Raw genomic sequence first — 19,204 nt, forward strand, 5'->3', positions numbered from 1 at the left:
ATGACCGTCTTTCTCCTGTCTAGGGACGATTCTGACTGGATATGTTACAGAAATAGACGAAGTTTGCCTGAAACATTGACAGCAGTCCATCAAAAACAGAACCAGTCCAAATTGCCTGGGGTAGTCACCGAAAATCTATACCTTTAAGTTTAGGACAATAGACAGAAAATGATAGGACATTCCTATAGATATATTTATTTGGCATCTAGTGTATTATATGCACAACGTTCATTTTAATAACAAAATGCTGCATTGATCAAGCTAACTTACCTGTACATGTTGGGACAGAACCACTCCAAGTTCCATCAGCTCGGCACGTCAAACTAGCGACTCCGTTTCGTTGGTATCCCGAGTTACAGGTGAACGTTATCTGGTCCTGGTAGAAGTTTGAACCGGTTGAGGGTGTCCGCGCTCCGTTAGTTGGGGCCGTCAACACCGGGCATGGTCTTCCTAAAAAAATTGAAATATAGCTCTCGTCGAAGACATTTTAGTTATCTGATAATGCATGAAATGACATTCCTTGTTTCTAGCGAACGACTTTGCGGCACTTAAGATCGGCTATTTGCGAAACGTCTTTAGGGTTGTTTTGGAGAAAGGACACATTTTAGTGTTCTCTTCATATTGTAAGTTTATGAATTTCTTTTAGATTGGTACCATTGCCATTTTAGTTCTGTTGCAATAGACATGAGTCATAGTTCAGTTTGACGGAAATTGCAGGCATTGATCAAATTAAAAGTCGACTTACGTGTGCATGTTGGAACAGCATTGCTCCATGTTCCGTCAGCTCGGCACGTCGTGCTAGGATCGCCGTTCAGTACGTATCCAGTGTTACAGGTGAACGTGACCTGGGTCGGGTAGGCGTACGGTCCGAGAATACTCACCGCCCCGTTAGTTGGGGCAGTGAATCCCGGGCATGGTCTTGCTGCATGATAAAAGATCAATTGATATCTATAAAAACAATGTACGTAATGGAGATGCACAAATCAATGCTTGTTAATTGACGCCTGTTTACCAAGTCATACGTTTTGTCTTTGTGTGACAGAGTCACTGCAATAGTTTTAGGCATGCCCAATGCTAACTGCGCATGACTAGAGAGGAGGGGGTCAGGAGACGGAGAGGTTGGCAATGTGGGGTCCTGCTTTGTAGTTTTAGAGCTTGAAATCGTGGATTAAAAGAGTAACATCAGAACAACATCGTCGGTCTATCTTGTGACACTTTGATAGTCTCTTCATCATCTGGTGAGTGCATTGTAAGCTACAAATATGTCGAAATAATAACACATGTCAACTTTCAAGTTCTCTTACGCGTGCATGTTGGAACAGGAGCGCTCCATGTTCCCCCAGCTTGGCACGTCACAGTAGTCGCACCGTTCAGGACGTATCCCGAGTTACAGGTGAACGATACAGTCTGCTGGAAGGCGGTCGCTCCGGTAGGGGGCGTCCTCACTCCGTTAGCTGGCGCCAACAACGCAGGGCATTGTCCGACTGAAATGAAAATAGGTTTTGTGTCACACATTTAAAGCACCTTTGTTTTCAAGATATGTAAAGTGACGCCCATTAGTTTACGTCTCAATTGCAAAAATTCCATTTGTTATCAAAGCCCCTGTATAGTTCAAGACCATTGACGACCATGTTTCTTGATAGTCGTAAACAAGCAAGGTTATCTGTGATAATTTTCAGCGAGACTGTCAGTGTTACTTATAGTCAGCAAGATTTCTAGTCTTTAAAAGTCTTCTTTTAGTGGGTTTGCATGGCGTAACGACAGAGTAACCAAGTAATCCCGGGTTCGAATCCTGACTTTCATCTACCTTGTGCCCTTAGGAAAGGAACTTCACACGACTTTCCGCTCTCCACCAGGTGTAAAAATGGTTTGAAGCTAGATATGTGAAAGGCATTCCCTCACAAATACCGTGCATGGAAGGCCTCAAAAAGTCGATGGGACTACCTTTACCTTCTATCTATTCGTTGTATGTGGAACTTTGAAAATAAGCTACTAAACTTCAGTGCAGTGCCATATTGTCCTTGTCTGTCTGAAAGCAAGTACCAAACAAAGTCTGCCCCAACCTACTATGAATTTTGACAAAACTGTGTTCCCTTTGAATGAGATCAGAGAAGCGAAATGAAACTCGAATAGGTCGAATTCCAAGCTACTACCAACCCAACTCGGACCATTGTTCTAAGCAAAGTCATAGGAAGGTCCTGAATACGTTAAGGGCTTAATTTATAAGGACCGTTGTTTCTCTTTTGTTCAAAGTCATCTTACTTGTGCATGTTGGAACAGGGTTACTCCATGTTCCGTCAGCTTGGCATGTCAAAAGAGAGACTCCGTTCAGTTGGTATCCCGAGTCACAGGTGAACGTGATCGTGTTCTGGTAGAAGTTTGATCCGGTTGATGGTGTCCGAACTCCGTTAGCTGGGGCCGTCAATCCCGTACATTGTCTGCCTGAAAAAAAAAGAGTCTTCGTCAATAATCTTTTGTCGTAATGATACATGGAACTACATACGTCAACTGGAATGTCTGTGTGAACTATTGAATATGAAAAAAGGACACATTTCAGGAGGTTATGGTTCTTTTCCAACCATTGTAAGTGCTGTGTAAGTTGACTTACGTGTGCATGTATGAACAGGATTACTCCATGTTCCGTCAGCTTGACACGTCGCAGAGGCTGCACCATTCCGTTCGTATCCCGTGTTGCAGGTGTAGCTGACCACGTTCTGGTAGCTGTACGGTCCAGCAGCTGGACTTATCGCTCCGTTGGCTGGTGCCGTCTGAGCCGGACATTGGACAGCTATAATGGAAAGTACAGAAAGAACTTCCACTCAAATTTGAGAATAAAATTACAATGTATGCCTTCTGTTGTGTAGAACATCTAGGTCATGTTTCGATAGTGGTTGACAAAAATGTGCAATAGCAGTTAATACAGCCGCATTCTACCTTCTGTCAGCCTGGCCATGCAACACTAGTACTGTTATTGTCAAATAGCTTGCGTGCATTCCTTGTCATTACAAAAGTACATTTCTGCACCGGCAAGACACAGACTACATGTGCCAGTGCAGATGATAGCAGATGTAGTTTTTCCAACGTCTGAACATCGAAAGTGGCCATCAATCCTATCATTGACTTTTCTCCATTATAATGCAGGCGGCTGAAAACACATTCTACTATAAATCATATATAAGTGTCAAAAGCATCTTACGTGTGCATGTTGGGACAGGATTGCTCCATTGGCCGTTCGCTTGGCACGTCACAGGAGAGACTCCGTTCAGTTGGTATCCCGAGTTACAGGTGACTGTAACCTGGTTCAGGTAGGAGTATGGTCCGGGAGGACTCAGCGCTCCGTTAGTTGGGGCCGTCAACGCCGGACATGATCTGGCTGTAATTGTCAACAACGTTTATAACGGGATCCATTTCCGTACTACAGACGCAAAAAAAAACGGCCGACAAAGTACATCTGTTCTATCTTGTTTGGAATTCATATATAAGGTCAAACGTGTAATTTTTCTTTAACCACCATTTTGTGAAAGTCTGCACACTAAATATCGATGGACATTGCTAACACATATCAATATCAAACAACCGTCATTCCCATTCCCAAAACAAAACCACCGACTGTGGAAGATCTCCGACCAGTCTCGCTAACCTCTATATTAGCAAAGGTGTGTGAAGGATTTGTAGCCAAGTGGACATTGTCAGACATCATCGCCAACATCGATCCTAAACAGTTTGGCGGACTGCCTGGTAAGTCAACAACACATTGTCTAGTGGACATTCTACACCATCTCAGTTCTACCTCGGACCGGAGAGGAACACTTAGCAGCATCGTTCTTACCGACTTCTCGAAGGCATTCGATCGTGTTCAACACACGACCGCGATAACAAGGCTGCTGGAGTTAGGATGCAGACCTTCACTGATCCCCTGGATATGTAACTTCCTCACTGAGAGACGACAACGCGTCTTGTACCAGGGCTCTCATTCAGTATGGGAAATACTCACCTGCGGGTTGCCACAGGGCACTGTTCTAGCACCCATCATTTTCATAGCCATAATTAACAGCGCCGCCAAAGGTACACGATCAGAAAACTGGAAGTTCGTGGACGATCTTTCAATGATCGAAAGCAGACTCGTGCATGAAACATCACTCCTGCAGCAAGACCTCAATGCTCTGGAACAGTGGACGTCTGACAGCCACATGAAGCTGCACCCCAAGAAGTGCATGGTTATGCATGTATGGTTCACAAAAGTTCCACCTCCTCTCCCAACGTTGTACATTGATGGTCACCCCCTTCAGCAAGTCACTTCTGCCAAACTGTTAGGGGTGATAGTTCAGTCTGACCTGAAATGGAACGGCCACGTGAACCACATCATCAGCCAGAGTAGCAGACGACTCTTCCTTCTACGTCACCTCAAAAGGTTCAAACTCCCTGTATCTGACCTGGTGACTGTGTACATAACCTATGTGCGCCCGCTGTGCGAGTATGCCTGCCCCGTCTGGAGTCCTGGGCTAACATCAACTCAAACAGCCCAGATAGAGAGCATTCAGCGCCGTGCCTGTCGGATAATCCTTGGTAGATGCTATTCAAGGTACTCGGTAGCATGCGACATACTGGGACTACCCACTCTCCAGCAACGACGTGAACAGCTCACTATGAAATTCGGCTACACCTTCTTGCAATCAAGAACATTCCGACAGTGGCTACCACCAACCCGAGGTGAGACCAGTGGACGACGGACCAGGTCACACAGCAAACTGAACACTATCAATGCGAGAACGGAGCGGTATAAGAACAGTACCATTCCGCACATCGTCCGACTACTGAACTCATGAACTGTATTGTGTTTTTACCTTATCTGTCGATTTTAACGGTCAATCCAATATGTATATATTTTAATACGTTTGATAACTGTAAACGATTTTAAATATCCTGTTAAGTACTATGTGAGTACACGAGCAATTCAGAGGGCTCAGCCCATTATTGAGCCCTGCTATTCTGTACATTTTTGATGGACCAAATAAACCAATATTATTATTATTAATATCTTACCTGTGCATGTTCCGACAGGGTTGCTCCATGTTCCATCAGTTTGGCACGTCACAGGAGAGACCCCGTTCAGTTGGTATCCTGGGTTACAGTTTACATTGACCGTGCTCGGGTAGGTGTGAGGTCCGGGAGGACTCAGCGCTCCGTTAGCTGGGGCCGTCAACGTCACACATGTTCTGGCTGGAATGGACAAAAATTGCAACTTTCATTTATAATACGGGGATCTTTTTTTGTACTTCAGATGCAAGAAAAGGGGACATCTGAAAACCTACGTTCTTTCAAATACTGTTTTGAACTCATATACATTGTAATACTTCTTTGACTACAATCTGACAACTGTCTGTATACTACGAATTGTTGTTCATGGCTAACATATCAACTTGAAAGTAGTCTTACCTGTGCATGTTCCAACAGGGTTGCTCCATGTTCCGTCAGCTTGGCACGTCACAGGAGAGACTCCGTTCAGTTGGTATCCCGAATTACAGGTGACTGTGATCTGATTCGGGTAGGCGTACGGTCCAGGAGAACTCAGAGCTCCGTTAGTTGGGGCCGTCAACCCTGGACATGGTCTGGCTGTAATGGTTAATGAATGAATGAAGACCTTTATTGTACATACATACATACCCACTGGGTTCAGTACAGGTCGTAACAAAAGATACATGACATATATACATAGAATTTACAATACACCAGAATCGTATTCTACTAACGATGACCAATGTTATTTTAGGAACCTCTGCAGTATGTGCATATGAAGCGACGTCTTTGTTCCGTCTAATATCTAGTGAAGCCGTATCTAAATGTAGAATAAATAAAATAAAAAAAAATGTAGAATGATTTTACGTTTCTTCGCCAAGGTTTGGATATTGAGAGCTAGGAGCCATCCTTCTTTTGCTCTCAATACCTTCATCTAAATATGCAATTGTTTGTTCTACGAGTGTCAAACTCGTCTTACGTGTGCATGTTGGGACAGGGTTGCTCCATGTTCCATCAACTTGACACGTCACAGAAGAGACTCCGTTCAGTTGGTATCCCGAGTTACAGGTGAACGTGATCGTGTTCGTGTAGAAGTTTGAACCGGTTAAGGGTGTCCGCACTCCGTTAGTTGGGGCCGTCAACGCCGGACATTGTCTGGCTGAAATGGTGAAATATTCATGTTCAGATATCTAATATTGTACATAAGATGCACGGAGCGATGTCCTATAGTCGATGTTGTCTTTTCAACGTTTCAACATATAAAGGCGCCTTTATTCTTGTACTTCCATTCACAATAGTATAGGTGGGTAAAACACACTGACTAGTCTGTATAGACCGTGACTGATAGTAGTTATTAATAGTAAAACACATTTGGCTAAACATCGCTTCATGTATATATCAGAGTCAAACTCATCTTACGTGTGCAGGTAGGAACAGCATTACTCCATGTTCCAGTAGCTTGGCATGTCAAAGGGGAGACTCCGCTCAGTTGGTATCCCGTGTTACAGGTGAACGATATCTGGTCCTGGTAGAGGTTCGATCCGGTAGCGGGTGTCCGTGCTCCGTTAGTCGGGGCCGTCAAATCCGGGCATGGTCTACCTAAAATTGTGAAAGAGTGAAGTTTATTTCTCTATGTACTAAAACTACATGTTGCGTTGTTCTCAAAATATCTGGTTGCCAATGTTTGATTAAAAGGGGCCATTCTTTATCTCTTTGCCTAAAGGCTAACTGCAAGTACATGAGATATACATGTGACAATGAAGAACAATAATAAACATAATTGCAACAAGAGGCTACTCGAATCCTAATGTTGGTTATTTCTAAACAGGTTGGCCTTGACTTCTTTGGGAAGCAGAGGTAGACGAAAACCCCAGTTTTTTTGTGGGTTCAAAACGAAAATAGCTCTCTGTCCGTCTTTGAATATGGAAAAGTTTGGATATGTCTTTGTGCCTTCTCTAAACAAAGTGGTTCTTTTGGTTTGGCTAAATGAACACTTTGAAATAAAATTTGTTTCGTCGTCGACTGCTTAAGATGTACATTATTTACAAAATGTTTCGTATCTTTTAAATCGCCATTATGTCCTTCTTATATCTTACGTGGACATGTTGGAACAGGGTTGCTCCATGTCCCCCCAGCTTGGCACGTCGTACTAGGAAAGCCGTTTAGGACGTATCCCGTGTCACAGGTGAACGTGATCGTGTTCTGGATGGAGTTCGATCCGGTAGGGGGCGTCCGTGCTCCGTTAGTTGGGGCCGTCAAATCCGGGCATTGGGCTACTGCAATTGAAAGTAAAAAATAACCTTCTGGCAAACCTGGAGGTAAAACTGAAATATCTTATGATATGTGCATTTAGATAAAGAATCGATCTTTCTTGAAATAGACCTTCACAACAGGCTTCCGGGAGACTCTAAACTAGCAATTAAAAATAGTAAATTTCAATTCACAACTATTGTACAAAGCACAATCATTATGTTAACGTACTGTATCGTTTGCTGCAAGGCAAAATAAAACATTCCATGAGAACAGTCTACTTTTCTATGCGGGGCGACGTCGACGGACGTAAAAAGTGGCATTTTGTAATATCTAAAATCTAAAGAGGTCATGCACATTTGATGCTAACACATCTATACGTAGTCATGTAAAAATCAAGTAGAAAGATATTGCTAGTATGTGTCAAACTAGTCTTACGTATACATGTTGGAACAGGGTTGCTCCATGTTCCGTCAGCTTGGCATGTCACAGGAGAGACTCCACTCAGTTGGTACCCCGAGTTACAGGTGACTGTAACCTGGTTCTGGTAGGAGTATGGTCCGGGAGGACTCAGTGCTCCGTTAGTTGGGGCCGTCAACCCTGGACATGGTCTGGCTGAAATGGTTTAACAATCATTTTTATTTTAGGAATCTCTACAGCAATGTCTTTTTGTCATCTTTTATGCCTAGGTTACACATGGCCGACTTTGGCTCCCGAACAATAGCCGACTCTTAGCCGAATCAAGTCGGCAGTAGTTCGGGAGTAGTCTGACCAGTTTAGGCCACGCCTATTTTTTTAGCGCCGAACATGTCCCGAACATCTCCCGACCAGTAAATGACTTACTCTCGACTGTGTCCTGAATGCTGTCAAACCTATTCCCTACCATGCCGACCTCTAGGCACAAACTGCCGAATCACTCCTGACTGATTCCCAACCGATTGCCGACCCTCTCTCAACTTGAAATAGACATAATCAGCGATTTTCAAAAGAGTGGTTATTTTCGTTTTTAATCAAGATTATCATTTCTTCTATTTTGTAAACATCACCAAAAGATCAAATTTGGATCACAGATAGCTCCAATGTGGCATCTATGGTTCTTTTTGTTTTTGGCTGGATGTCGGTCGTGGGAAGTTCGGGGGTGATTCGTCTACGTCCTGGCAATAGTCCTTGTGAATGCTTGGGAATGAGTTAGCAGAGATTTGTCTACGGTCTTGGGGTGAATCATTGGTAAGTTGGAAACAAGCTGGGAGTAAGTCAGCAGTGTTTATGGCGTTGTTAAGATTTAATTTGACTGCTGACTTACTCCCGAACACCAACCGAACACTAGCCGACCGTGCCGAACACCAGCCGACCACCGACCGACCCATTCCATAGTTGCCGTTCAGAGCCGAATGTTTTGAACATTTCAAAATATTCGGATGGAGCAGCCGAATACCAGCCGACTCAGCCGAACGCCAGCCGAACGTCAGCCGACTCAGCCGAACGCCAGCCGACTACAGCCGACTAGCTCCCGAATCACTCCTAAACCATAGTCGGGAGAGAGTCGGGAGCCAAATTCGGCTATGTGTAACCTAGGCATAAAGTAGCAATAAACATCCTCCCTTAAATGTTCAACTACTATCTAGTGTAGTCTTGTGTAAATGCGGATGATTGTTTGCCAACGTTAGGTATTGAGAGGGGGCATCTTTCTTATGCTCTCAAATACCTTCATTCAGAGATAACATTGTTCTATGAACGTCTTACGTGTGCATGTTGGGACATTGTTGCTCCATGTTCCGTCAGCTCGGCATGTCAAAGGAGAGACTCCGTTCAGTTGGTATCCCGAGTTACATGTGAACGTGATCGTGTTTGTGTAGAAGTTCGAACCGGTTGAGGGTGTCCGCGCCCCGTTGGTGGGGGCCGCCAACACCGGACATTGCCTGGCTGGAATGGAGAAATATTCATGTTTAGATATCTAACATTGTACGTAAGATAACTCTAGCGACGTCCTATAGTCGATGTTGTCTTTACAAAGTTTGTTTTAATATAAAAATATCGCCTTCAATCTTGTACTTCTCTTCACAATAGCGTAGGTGAGTAAAGACACAGTCATACTCTGTATAGACTCAGTGGTAGTAGTAGTAGTAGTACCAGCACAGTTGGCTAGAAATCGCTTTTATTTTAAGTCAAATTCATCTTACGTGTGCATGTCGGAACAGCATTGCTCCATGTTCCGGTAGCTTGGCATGTCAAAAGGGAGACTCCGCTCAGTTGGTATCCCGTGTTACAGGTAAAAGATATCTGGTCCTGGTAGAGGTTCGATCCGGTTGGGGGTGTCCGCGCTCCGTTAGTTGGGGCCGTCAATACCGGGCATGGTCTACCTGAAATTGTGAAAGGGTAATGTTCAGGTATCTATTTACTTAACCTACGTGGCGCGACGTCCACTAGTAAATGTCCGGTTGTCAACGCTTGAACATTTAAATACATACAAAGTGTATGTGCAAAGTGTTTACTTTTTACTTTTGAACACACTGCATGTATTACTATGAAAATACATTTTGCTAGAAATTTTTAGCATACTAGTACATCATTGTGAAATGCATTTTACGTGTGCATGTTGGAACTTTTGAATATTGAAGTGTCACACGTTTTCATTCTCTTAATCTCAATTGCTATTCGGTTCATGCTTAATACTGCAGTTTGAAGGACATTGCTAGCAAAAAACTAAATCGCCTTACGTGGACATGTTGGTACAGGGTTGCTCCATGATCCGTCAGCTTGGCACACCGTATTAGGGCTGCCGTTCAGGACGTATCCAGAGTTACAGGTGAACGATATCGTGTTCGGGTAGGAGTTTGAACCGGTAGATGGGTTCCGCGCTCCGTTAGCTGGGGCCGACAGCACCGGGCATTGGACAGCTGCAATGAAAATTTAAAAAAGAAACTCTCTGTTGAACCTGGAAATCACAATGTCTTAAGCATTAAACAGTGTTCCACCGGAATAAATCACACAATCATTTAGAAGGGCGTAACTGTGTTACCTACTTTTACACGTGATGGTGGTTGTCACAATGATATCACCATATTTCACCACTTCATTTGTTCAGATGTTCTCCTCTTGTTAGTGAATTAACGTGATAGAGGAATGTTATCACATTTTAAAACGATTAGACACATTTTTTATCTTACTAGCGAATTAATGCGATAGCGGTGTGCTATCACATTTTCCTTAGTAAACGATATTTTGAACCACTTGCTAGTGAATTAATTTGATAGAGGGGTGCTATCACATTTTTTTTACAAGTAGACACATTTTTTTACTCCTTAACTAATTTTAATCCTTTCTTGTCTTCTCGCTTATGGGTGTGCGTGTGTGTGTGACAGATGCATTTTGCTTGATATCGCTAATATCTGTCAGTGTCAAATTCATCTTACGTGTGCAAGTATGGACAGGGTTGCTCCAAGTTCCGTCAGCTTGGCACGTCGCACTTGTAGCTCCATTTCGGATGTATCCCGTGTTACAGTTGAATGCTACCAGGGTGGGGTAGGAGGTTGCTCCGGCGGGACTTAGCGATCCAAACGCTGGGGCCGTCAATACAGGACATTGAACCGCTGGAATGAAGAATACAAAACATTCCCTGTGAAAACATGTATAGGGCAAAAAATCACAATATTTTGCAAGTATCAAAGCCTTCTAAGTAGGATACATGGAGCTGGAGCTCACAGGGCTACGGTATCGCAGGGACAACGTGAACGTATCGTTTTTAAGGGGATGTGTGAGTGTGCGAATCATCAGAAAGAATTCCTTATACCACCCTCACATGTAGCGAAAATCGATCGGACGACGAGTCTGCGAGATCTAAACTACGAGGAGGCATGACCCTGACGAGAAGGGGGGAACTTTGCCATTTCTTCGTCGGCATCAAGGTTATGCCTCCTCGTACTTTAGAGCTCGCAGACTCGTCGTCTGATCGATTTTCGCTACATGTGAGAGGGGTATTACGGTTGCATGTCGGAGGACTTGCACTCCATGCACCATTTGCAAGGCAGGTAAGCATGGCTTGGCTGACCATGTTGGTTGCCACAAAAGGTATCACAGTATTTCACCTGCTCTTTTAGACCAGATTTGTTCCTGTTACCAGTGCATTAATGTGAGGGGTGCTATCACATTTTCATTAGTAGACAAAGTCTTTTTACTCTTTTACGCTTTTACCCCTTTTAATCATTTCTTGTTTTCTCGCTACCTTATTAGTGTGGGTGTACGTGACTGTGTAACAGCTGCATTTTGCTTGATGTTAGTGTCAAAATCATCTTACGTGTGCAAGTGGGGACAGGGCTACTCCATTGGCCGTCAGCTTGGCACGTCGCACTAGAAGCTCCGTTTCGGACGTACCCCGTGTTACAGGTGAAGGTGACCTGATCCTGGTACTGACGTCTGTTTGTAGGTGTCAGCGCACCGTTCACTGGTGCCGTCAGGGCAGGGCATTGTACAACTGGAAATGTACAACAATCAACTTGTTACTTTGGTAATACATTTTTACAAACCATTTCAAGCAAGGCACAGGTATATTTCGTATCTATGAAACAATGACACCTGTCAGATGGTAATGTTACGGTCCAATTTGGAAAAGACGGTCCCTTCGGGTAGTTTAGGGGAAGATTTTCTGCACAAACTCGCAGTTAAAAGCAACCCGGGACACGGCAACAAATATACACCTAATGGTGAAACATCGAGGGGTATTAACCTCGCGGTATCCGGCAGTCCGACGGGACAAATATGTGGCTTCAAAGTCCGACAGGGGCTACATGCCTATACGGACACCTGTGCAAATGTGATCGTAGTATGAGGCAAAAGTTGAATGAATATTGACGAACCTGTGCAGGTGAGACCGTTCCCGACGAATCCCACGTTACACGTGCACGAGTAGGTCCTCCCCAACACTTGGCAGGTGGCGTTGGTATGACACGGAAATGGATCGCACAGGTTACTGGCTGTAAAAGCAAGGTTAGTTGTCATTAATATGGATCTACGATTTTGTGACAGGAGACAATTGTTTTTGCTATTCTATACTGATTTTCAACCAAGAAAGGAGAGAAAAGGGAAAATATTATGCCAAACTGGAAAGAGGACTTAGTGAAAAATATCTGAGATTTTGGACAAGAACAAATAAAGGTCAGAATATATATTTTCAACTATCTAGAGACCACTGTGGGGTATGTCTAGATTTTTAGACGACAGGTATGTAAGCTGCAGGGCCAAATAGAAACTGGGAAAGTCGTAGTACTCACCGTTACAAATGTTCTCTCTTATAGATCTGGGTTGAATTGCATTCACAAGGCTGTCATAATCCGTCAGCCTGAACACCCTGTTAGGGTCACCAGCAATGTTCTCTAGAGTAGCTTGATCAATGTCGCTTTCCGAGCCAACTCCCACAACGAACACGGTGATGCCCATTTGGCGTATCAGCTGTGCCGGAACGGTGACGTTGTCCTCAGATACATCGTCGGTTAACACGACCAAGAAATCAAGAGTATCATTCCGCCGGCCGTTTATCTCGAGAAAGGAATTGTTACGCACGTGATCGAGACCAAGACCAGTATAGGTGTGTCCTCTGTCGTACGGAATGTCGCGGATCGCTGTCAAGAGCTCATCTCTTGTATAATTTTCGTTGAGCTTCACGCGAGTAACCTGGTCGTCTCTGTCACTGAACGTAACGATACCGACTCTCGTGTCGTTTTCTCCGAGTGTAAAGTAGTTGACCACGGTCTGGATGAACGTCTTTGCATCCTCGAACCCGCTCGTCCTGAAACTCTCCGAGCTGTCCAGGAGGAAGACCAGGTCTACTGGGTAAGGGCAGGTGTTGGCTGAAAAGATGAAAATTATGAAATATATATTTTTTATGTGATTGACAACAACGGAGAAACGACAAGGATGTTACTGGTTACACATGGTCAAAAATAGAGATGATAAAAGAACACATAACTTGATCTCATCTTGGAGAATACTAAGACCGCAGATGCCAATAGATGGCATCTAAACTATAAGTGCACTATAACAACATCAAGATAGGGGTGATTTCTGTTATGTTACATATGCATAGTCCTATAAATACATGTACCGATACGGTACATGTACCTCAAAAGAATGGACATGTACTTTAGCATATAACATGACGACATGCCAAAGTACATGCTTATGCATCAAAGGGATATTGAGGTTTAGCTGCGAACGCACAGACAAAACCAATCGCAATATCTCCGTAGGAGGTTAACCGTCACGGAGGTAAACTAATAAGGAAATTACATTGCACTATTGATCAACATAACTGTGAGCAAGATATGGTTGACGCGGTCATGCCTTGATTTTTGCAACAAAGGCCGATAAATCAAACGTGTTTTTTTTTTAATCAGGGTATGCGAATCATGCTTGTTTAAAATGATGAATGTCCTTATATGCATAAAAATTCTGGATTATCATTTCTATAAGTCTTTCAAATTATTAATAAGGCACCATTAGCCTCATAAAGAATCAAACAAAAGGGCTGGTTAAGTTAAGCATTATGTAAAACTGTATATAATACTAATCAGGTCTGTACAGACGAGTACAGATAACTCTATGACATTACTTTGTATGTTTAGATAGGCCTGCCAGTCATTGCTAGTATTGAAGGACTAGTACTCACCCAGTGCAGGTGGGATCGTCTGGGAAGCAGCTGTAATAAATCATATTTTCATTAATAATTTCCGATAACAAAGTAGTTGAAAATAGTAGCAACAATAGTCAGAAAATATTCCCATATCTGTTTTAGTGATAGACATTAATAAGTGTTGTCAAGAGTTCACAAGGAACGCGCACGTGTCGACTAAGTAGTTTTTTTGTGATCCGATTGACCTTCAAGGTTACCTTAGATGATAGGTTACTATGCGACTAGTGTTTTGTGATTCCATTGACCTTTGAAAATTTGAGCTCACAGCTACCGATGGGTACCCAAACCGTTGCCAACATGCTTAAACTACGTATAATGCATCGACTAAATAGTGTTCTGTGAGTCGTTTGACATTCAAGGTCACGTGTAAAGAAAATTTGGCCCCAAGTTACTGTGCGGCTAGTCTTCTGTGATTCGATAAGCCGTTGACGTCACAGATACCGATATGTGACCAGACCGTTGATACATGTCTGCAATGTGCTAAAACTATGACAAACACGTTGACTAATTAGTGTTCTGTGGTTCGTTTGACCTTTAAGGTTACATGTAAGTAAAGGTGAACACACATTACTGTGTGACTAGTGTTCTGTGATTCGATTGAACGTTAAAGCCATACTGTACGCCAGAGGAGAGTGTTCCAGTTCTGCAGGTAATATTTTTCTGAATTCCCAAATGCAATTGTATCGATCTCTTGACATTGGACCTGGACAAGGGAGCAGTTGCATCATATAGCAGTAACCCCAGAGTACCCTCCAATTAAATTACATTCAGATATAACACATTATAATGCGAGCAACCATTGGACAAACTTCAACTTGGCAGTTCTAAAGAAATATTTGGGTGGATGAGCTTGAAAATTACTTTTGCCATGTGTTTCTGGATACTTGTTTAAAAACTTGTAGCCTTAATAACTTTATGTCCCACTTGCTTTTGGTCAAAAATGGGCTTTGATATTTGTCAATCATTCCGTTGAAACCCATACTTAAGACTTGAAAAAAAGGCCTTCATAAAAGTTGGCAGCTTTTAAGAAATAGAGGTTCGATCCTAAAAACAATGTTTGCAGCATGTGTGTGAATAGTTGTTTATCATTTTCCATCCTTAGCAACCTAATTCTTCTATTTATTTGACTCCAAAGTTGACCTGGAACATTTAACAATTATTCCATAGGAGCCAATAGTTAAGACATTATTCAAATCATGCATTACATCTGACGGGTCTGCATGAAGGGGCAATACTCAGTTACTGGATTATAAATGGTCCATTTATTTGTTCATAAGTGATAAATTGTTACACATTCAGTTGTTTTTGTGTACATAAAGATGTGGTCTTTTAGAAAATAACACTCTCCTCTGGAATATATAGTATAGCTTCAATGCCACATTAGCGATAGAGGCAAAACGTTGCTACTCGTGATAAAGAGACGACATACGCTGTTCTGTGGTTTCATTGACTTTCAAGATTACAAAAATAAGGTGGCCATACGTTACTTTTTACTTTCCGACTTGTGTTTTATTGTTTTTATTTGCCGCTGTGGTCATAGTTACCAATAGCTAGGTGGCAAAACGCTGTTACATGTGCTAAAATCAGGACGAACGCGTCTACTTGTCTTCTGTGATTCGATTGATGTTCAAGGTAAAGTATAAAGAAAGATGACCATAGGTTACTATGCGACTAGCTTTCTGTCAGTAGATTGACCTCCAAGGTAAAGAAAGATGAATAAAGAAATGTGGCCACACGTTACTATGTGACTAGTGTTCTGTAGTCACAGATTACAATGTGACTAGTGTTCTGTGATTCAATTGACCTCAGGGTCACGTATAAAGAAAGGTGGCCAGACGTTACTATGTGACTAGTGTTCTGTGGTCACATGTTACAATGCGACTAGTGTTCTGTGATTCAATTGACCTCAGGGTCACGTATAAAAAAAGGTGGCCACACGTTACCATGCGACTAGTGTTCTGTGATTCAATTGACCTCAGGGTCACGTATAAAGAAAGGTGGCCACACGTTACCATGCGACTAGTGTTCTGTGATTCAATTGACCTCAGGGTCACGTATAAAGAAAGGTGGCCACACGTTACTATGTGACTAGTGTTCTGTGGTCACAGGTTACAATGCGACTAGTGTTCTGTGATTCAATTGACCTCAGGGTCACGTATAAAGAAAGGTGGCCACACGTTACCATGCGACTAGTGTTCTGTGATTCAATTGACCTCAAGGTCACGTATAAAGAAAGGTGGCCATACGTTACTATGTGACTAGTGTTCTGTGGTCACAGGTACAATGCAACTAGTGTTCTGTGATTCAATTGACCTCAGGGTCACGTATAAAGAAAGGTGGCCACACGTTACTATGCGACTAGTGTTCTGTGATTCAATTGACCTCAGGGTCACGTATAAAGAAAGGTGGCCACACGTTACTATGCGACTAGTGTTCTGTGATTCAATTGACCTCAAGGTTACGTGCAAAGAAAGATGACCATAGGTTACTATGCGACTAGCTTTCTGTCAGTAGATTGACCTCCAACGTAAAGAAAGATGAATAAAGAAATGTGGCCACACGTTACTATGTGACTAGTGTTCTGTGGCCACAGGTTACTATGCGACTAGTGTTCTGTTATTCTATTGGCCTCAAGGTCACGTATAAAGAGAGGTCACCACAGGTTACTACGCGACTTGTGTTCTGTGATTCGCAGATTGACCTCCAAGATCACGTCTAAAGAATGGTAGCCACGGGTTTCTATATGTCATTGACTAACGTTCTGCGATTCAATCGATCTTCAAGGTGACGTATGAAGAAAGGCGGCGACACTTAACTATGCGACTAAAGTTCTGTGATTCGATTGACCTCCAAGGTCACGCATAAAGAAATGTGGCCTCAGGTTACTATGCGACTAGTGCCCTGTGGTAAGGTTGATCTCTGAGGTCACAGTGACCGATAGGTGTCAGAACTTGATACACATGCTAAAACTACGACGAACGCGTCGACTTACTAGTGTTCTGTGATCTGACTGGTTCAAGGTCATGTCACTATGCATGCTTCAACCACAAAGGATATGTAGGCTACGAGCAAGGACGTTATAGCATCACAAAAATCAATATTTAAACCCAAAATGTACATGTAAAACTGTTCATTAATAATTGCAATGACGCAGTAAGGCAATTATGACATTGATATGTGCTATTTTCGGAAGCCGTACGTAACTCTGCCCAACCCCAAATACCTTATCCGTACCACACCTAGAACATTGTTGTCGGACAATAGGGCATGGTATGTTCATACAAAACGTCCAGAACGCCCCCTAAATTCACATCAAAAGCATTCTATAAATCTAATAACACATAAAAATCAACAGTAATCGGTAATGGCCAATAATTGAAATCATTGACAAAGCAAAATGAACATAATATGGTATTTTGTAGTTGCACTACCCAATCCCTTATCGAATTAGTAACGCTCCAGTGTCATTCATAGACAGGAACATTATTGTCACAGAGATAGTCAAACCTAGACTACTAGCGCATACATTAGCACTATCACTATCAACATAAATTTGATTAAGAACTGGTTCGGATTTACTCACCGATGTAGAAATTAGCCGCTAGAATGGCGCTAACGAGCCCGAAGGCACCCTTCATGTTGTTGTTGTTGTGCGCTGAACTCTACTCTCCGCTTTTTCCAAAAGTGGCCCAAATCCGTAGAACAACTTGAACTTCGAATGTCCACGGCTGACCAGAGAGGCACCGTGTGCTGAGGAGCGCTCTCGCGGTGGCTGAAAAAGCGCGTAGACAACGAACGCGCAGAAATCCGATCCGTACGCGTACCGTCTCGTGCACGCGTCTGAACTATCTGAACTATCTAGAGAACGCCCAAATTAAATCCTGGGCGTGGACCTCAACTATGCTTTTGCAGAAGTTGAAAAAAAACAGCAAAGATAGGGGAGGGGTGCAAGTGCACGAAAGCTTGGCCTTGAAAGGTATCATTGGGGCATTTCACACATTTCCCCCGATTCTGCGAGTCCGTCCCAAAATCTTTGTTCGTCTCAAAGCTTTTTATCCGCCTATGTGATTTTATGGGCGTTCCTTGTTGGTAAAAGAAATCTCAGCTACAATTCCAATGAAAAACTCAGCTTCGGTTCCCTCTACCGTGCTGTGCCGTCATTGGCTTGAAATCTTTTTTTCCAAGAATCCAATTTTTAAGAACACAAGAAGATTTAGAGACTTATCAATCTTTGTTGACTCATGTTCAGTGTAGCGGGCAAAATTGTGAACGCCCATTATCGTCACCAAGCGCAAGGTGAGATAAGTGGGGGACGATCTTTTTAACCTTTTTGACGGTGACACCCAAAGATGGGCATAATTTGGCGGGAACATTGTGTTGCGTGACATGGCGGTTGACAATGTGCAGCTGTGGGATAAGTCAAACAATGCGGGTAACGCTTTGTCAAAAAGTTGAGTTTTTGGTCTTTTTTTCAGCTAGATACGAATATGTAACGCTTCTACGCATGTCGGCAATACTATCACCCTATATATGTACTTGATCCCAAATGTTACATGTGACTGTACAGCCGACATGTCGTTTAGTCTTTATAGCCCAATTACAGATATTTTCTACTTCACAGGAGAGCCAGTTATGGCGACCCGAAAAAGCCGGTATTGTAGTATAGGGAGGGTCTGCCTGGTTCAATGCATCACGTATGGACAACACACTTAAAGGACGCCATGTTGAGTCAATTGGATGGATGACATCCACTGGGAACCACAAAACTTATGCAAGTGTGAGAATTGAAAAGTTTGTCCCAAAACGTTGCATTGAAATCTAAACGGTCATGAAGTTTGAAAAGTAACGCTCAGAGTGTGGTAAACCGAACGACATGTATGTTTTTTCCTTTTTGTTCTTGTAGTTTATAGGTGGCCATACAAAAGTGACTGTACTTTGTCGTGTCAATAAAGCTTGTATAAATTCATATTTTTCCATTTTTTTCACGCTTTTGATACCAGTACACATTTTACAGCTACAAAACACGTAAAATGTTCTGGTGGAGAAGTACTGAAAAATGTGAAACGTTCGCCGTGGTTTTATGTTCACGGTCTTTACCTTTGACCTATTTATTGCAAACTTACAACCACTTCTGCCCGCCTATGACTCCTTGTTTTAACCTCGAACTTAAATCCACCGCGAACACTCCATATTTCTCTCAACCTCGAAATTCGAATCCACGCAAACATTTCTTCTTTTACAGTATCGGACTCA

General features: G+C 42.9%; 1 protein-coding gene across 1 annotated transcript in view; it reads right to left on the bottom strand.

Moving 5' to 3' along the window:
- Positions 1–12,699, bottom strand: part of LOC118431591 (sushi, von Willebrand factor type A, EGF and pentraxin domain-containing protein 1-like) — a 44,236-nt gene extending 31,537 nt beyond the window's left edge. Inside the window, exons 1-14 of the mRNA XM_035842836.1 lie at positions 12,534–12,699; positions 12,120–12,236; positions 11,561–11,737; positions 10,680–10,856; positions 9,984–10,163; positions 9,447–9,626; positions 9,097–9,189; positions 6,436–6,615; positions 5,996–6,175; positions 5,131–5,220; positions 2,609–2,788; positions 2,263–2,442; positions 1,305–1,484; positions 746–922 (exon numbers count right to left, since the gene is read on the bottom strand). Coding sequence (XP_035698729.1) covers positions 746–922; positions 1,305–1,484; positions 2,263–2,442; positions 2,609–2,788; positions 5,131–5,220; positions 5,996–6,175; positions 6,436–6,615; positions 9,097–9,189; positions 9,447–9,626; positions 9,984–10,163; positions 10,680–10,856; positions 11,561–11,737; positions 12,120–12,236; positions 12,534–12,699 — 2,257 coding nt within the window. The remainder of the gene's footprint in view (positions 1–745; positions 923–1,304; positions 1,485–2,262; positions 2,443–2,608; positions 2,789–5,130; positions 5,221–5,995; positions 6,176–6,435; positions 6,616–9,096; positions 9,190–9,446; positions 9,627–9,983; positions 10,164–10,679; positions 10,857–11,560; positions 11,738–12,119; positions 12,237–12,533) is intronic.
- Positions 12,700–19,204: the final 6,505 nt, after the last annotated feature.

Source organism: Branchiostoma floridae, chromosome 2 (assembly GCF_000003815.2).
Source record: "Branchiostoma floridae strain S238N-H82 chromosome 2, Bfl_VNyyK, whole genome shotgun sequence".
NCBI classification, from domain to species: domain Eukaryota; kingdom Metazoa; phylum Chordata; class Leptocardii; order Amphioxiformes; family Branchiostomatidae; genus Branchiostoma; species Branchiostoma floridae.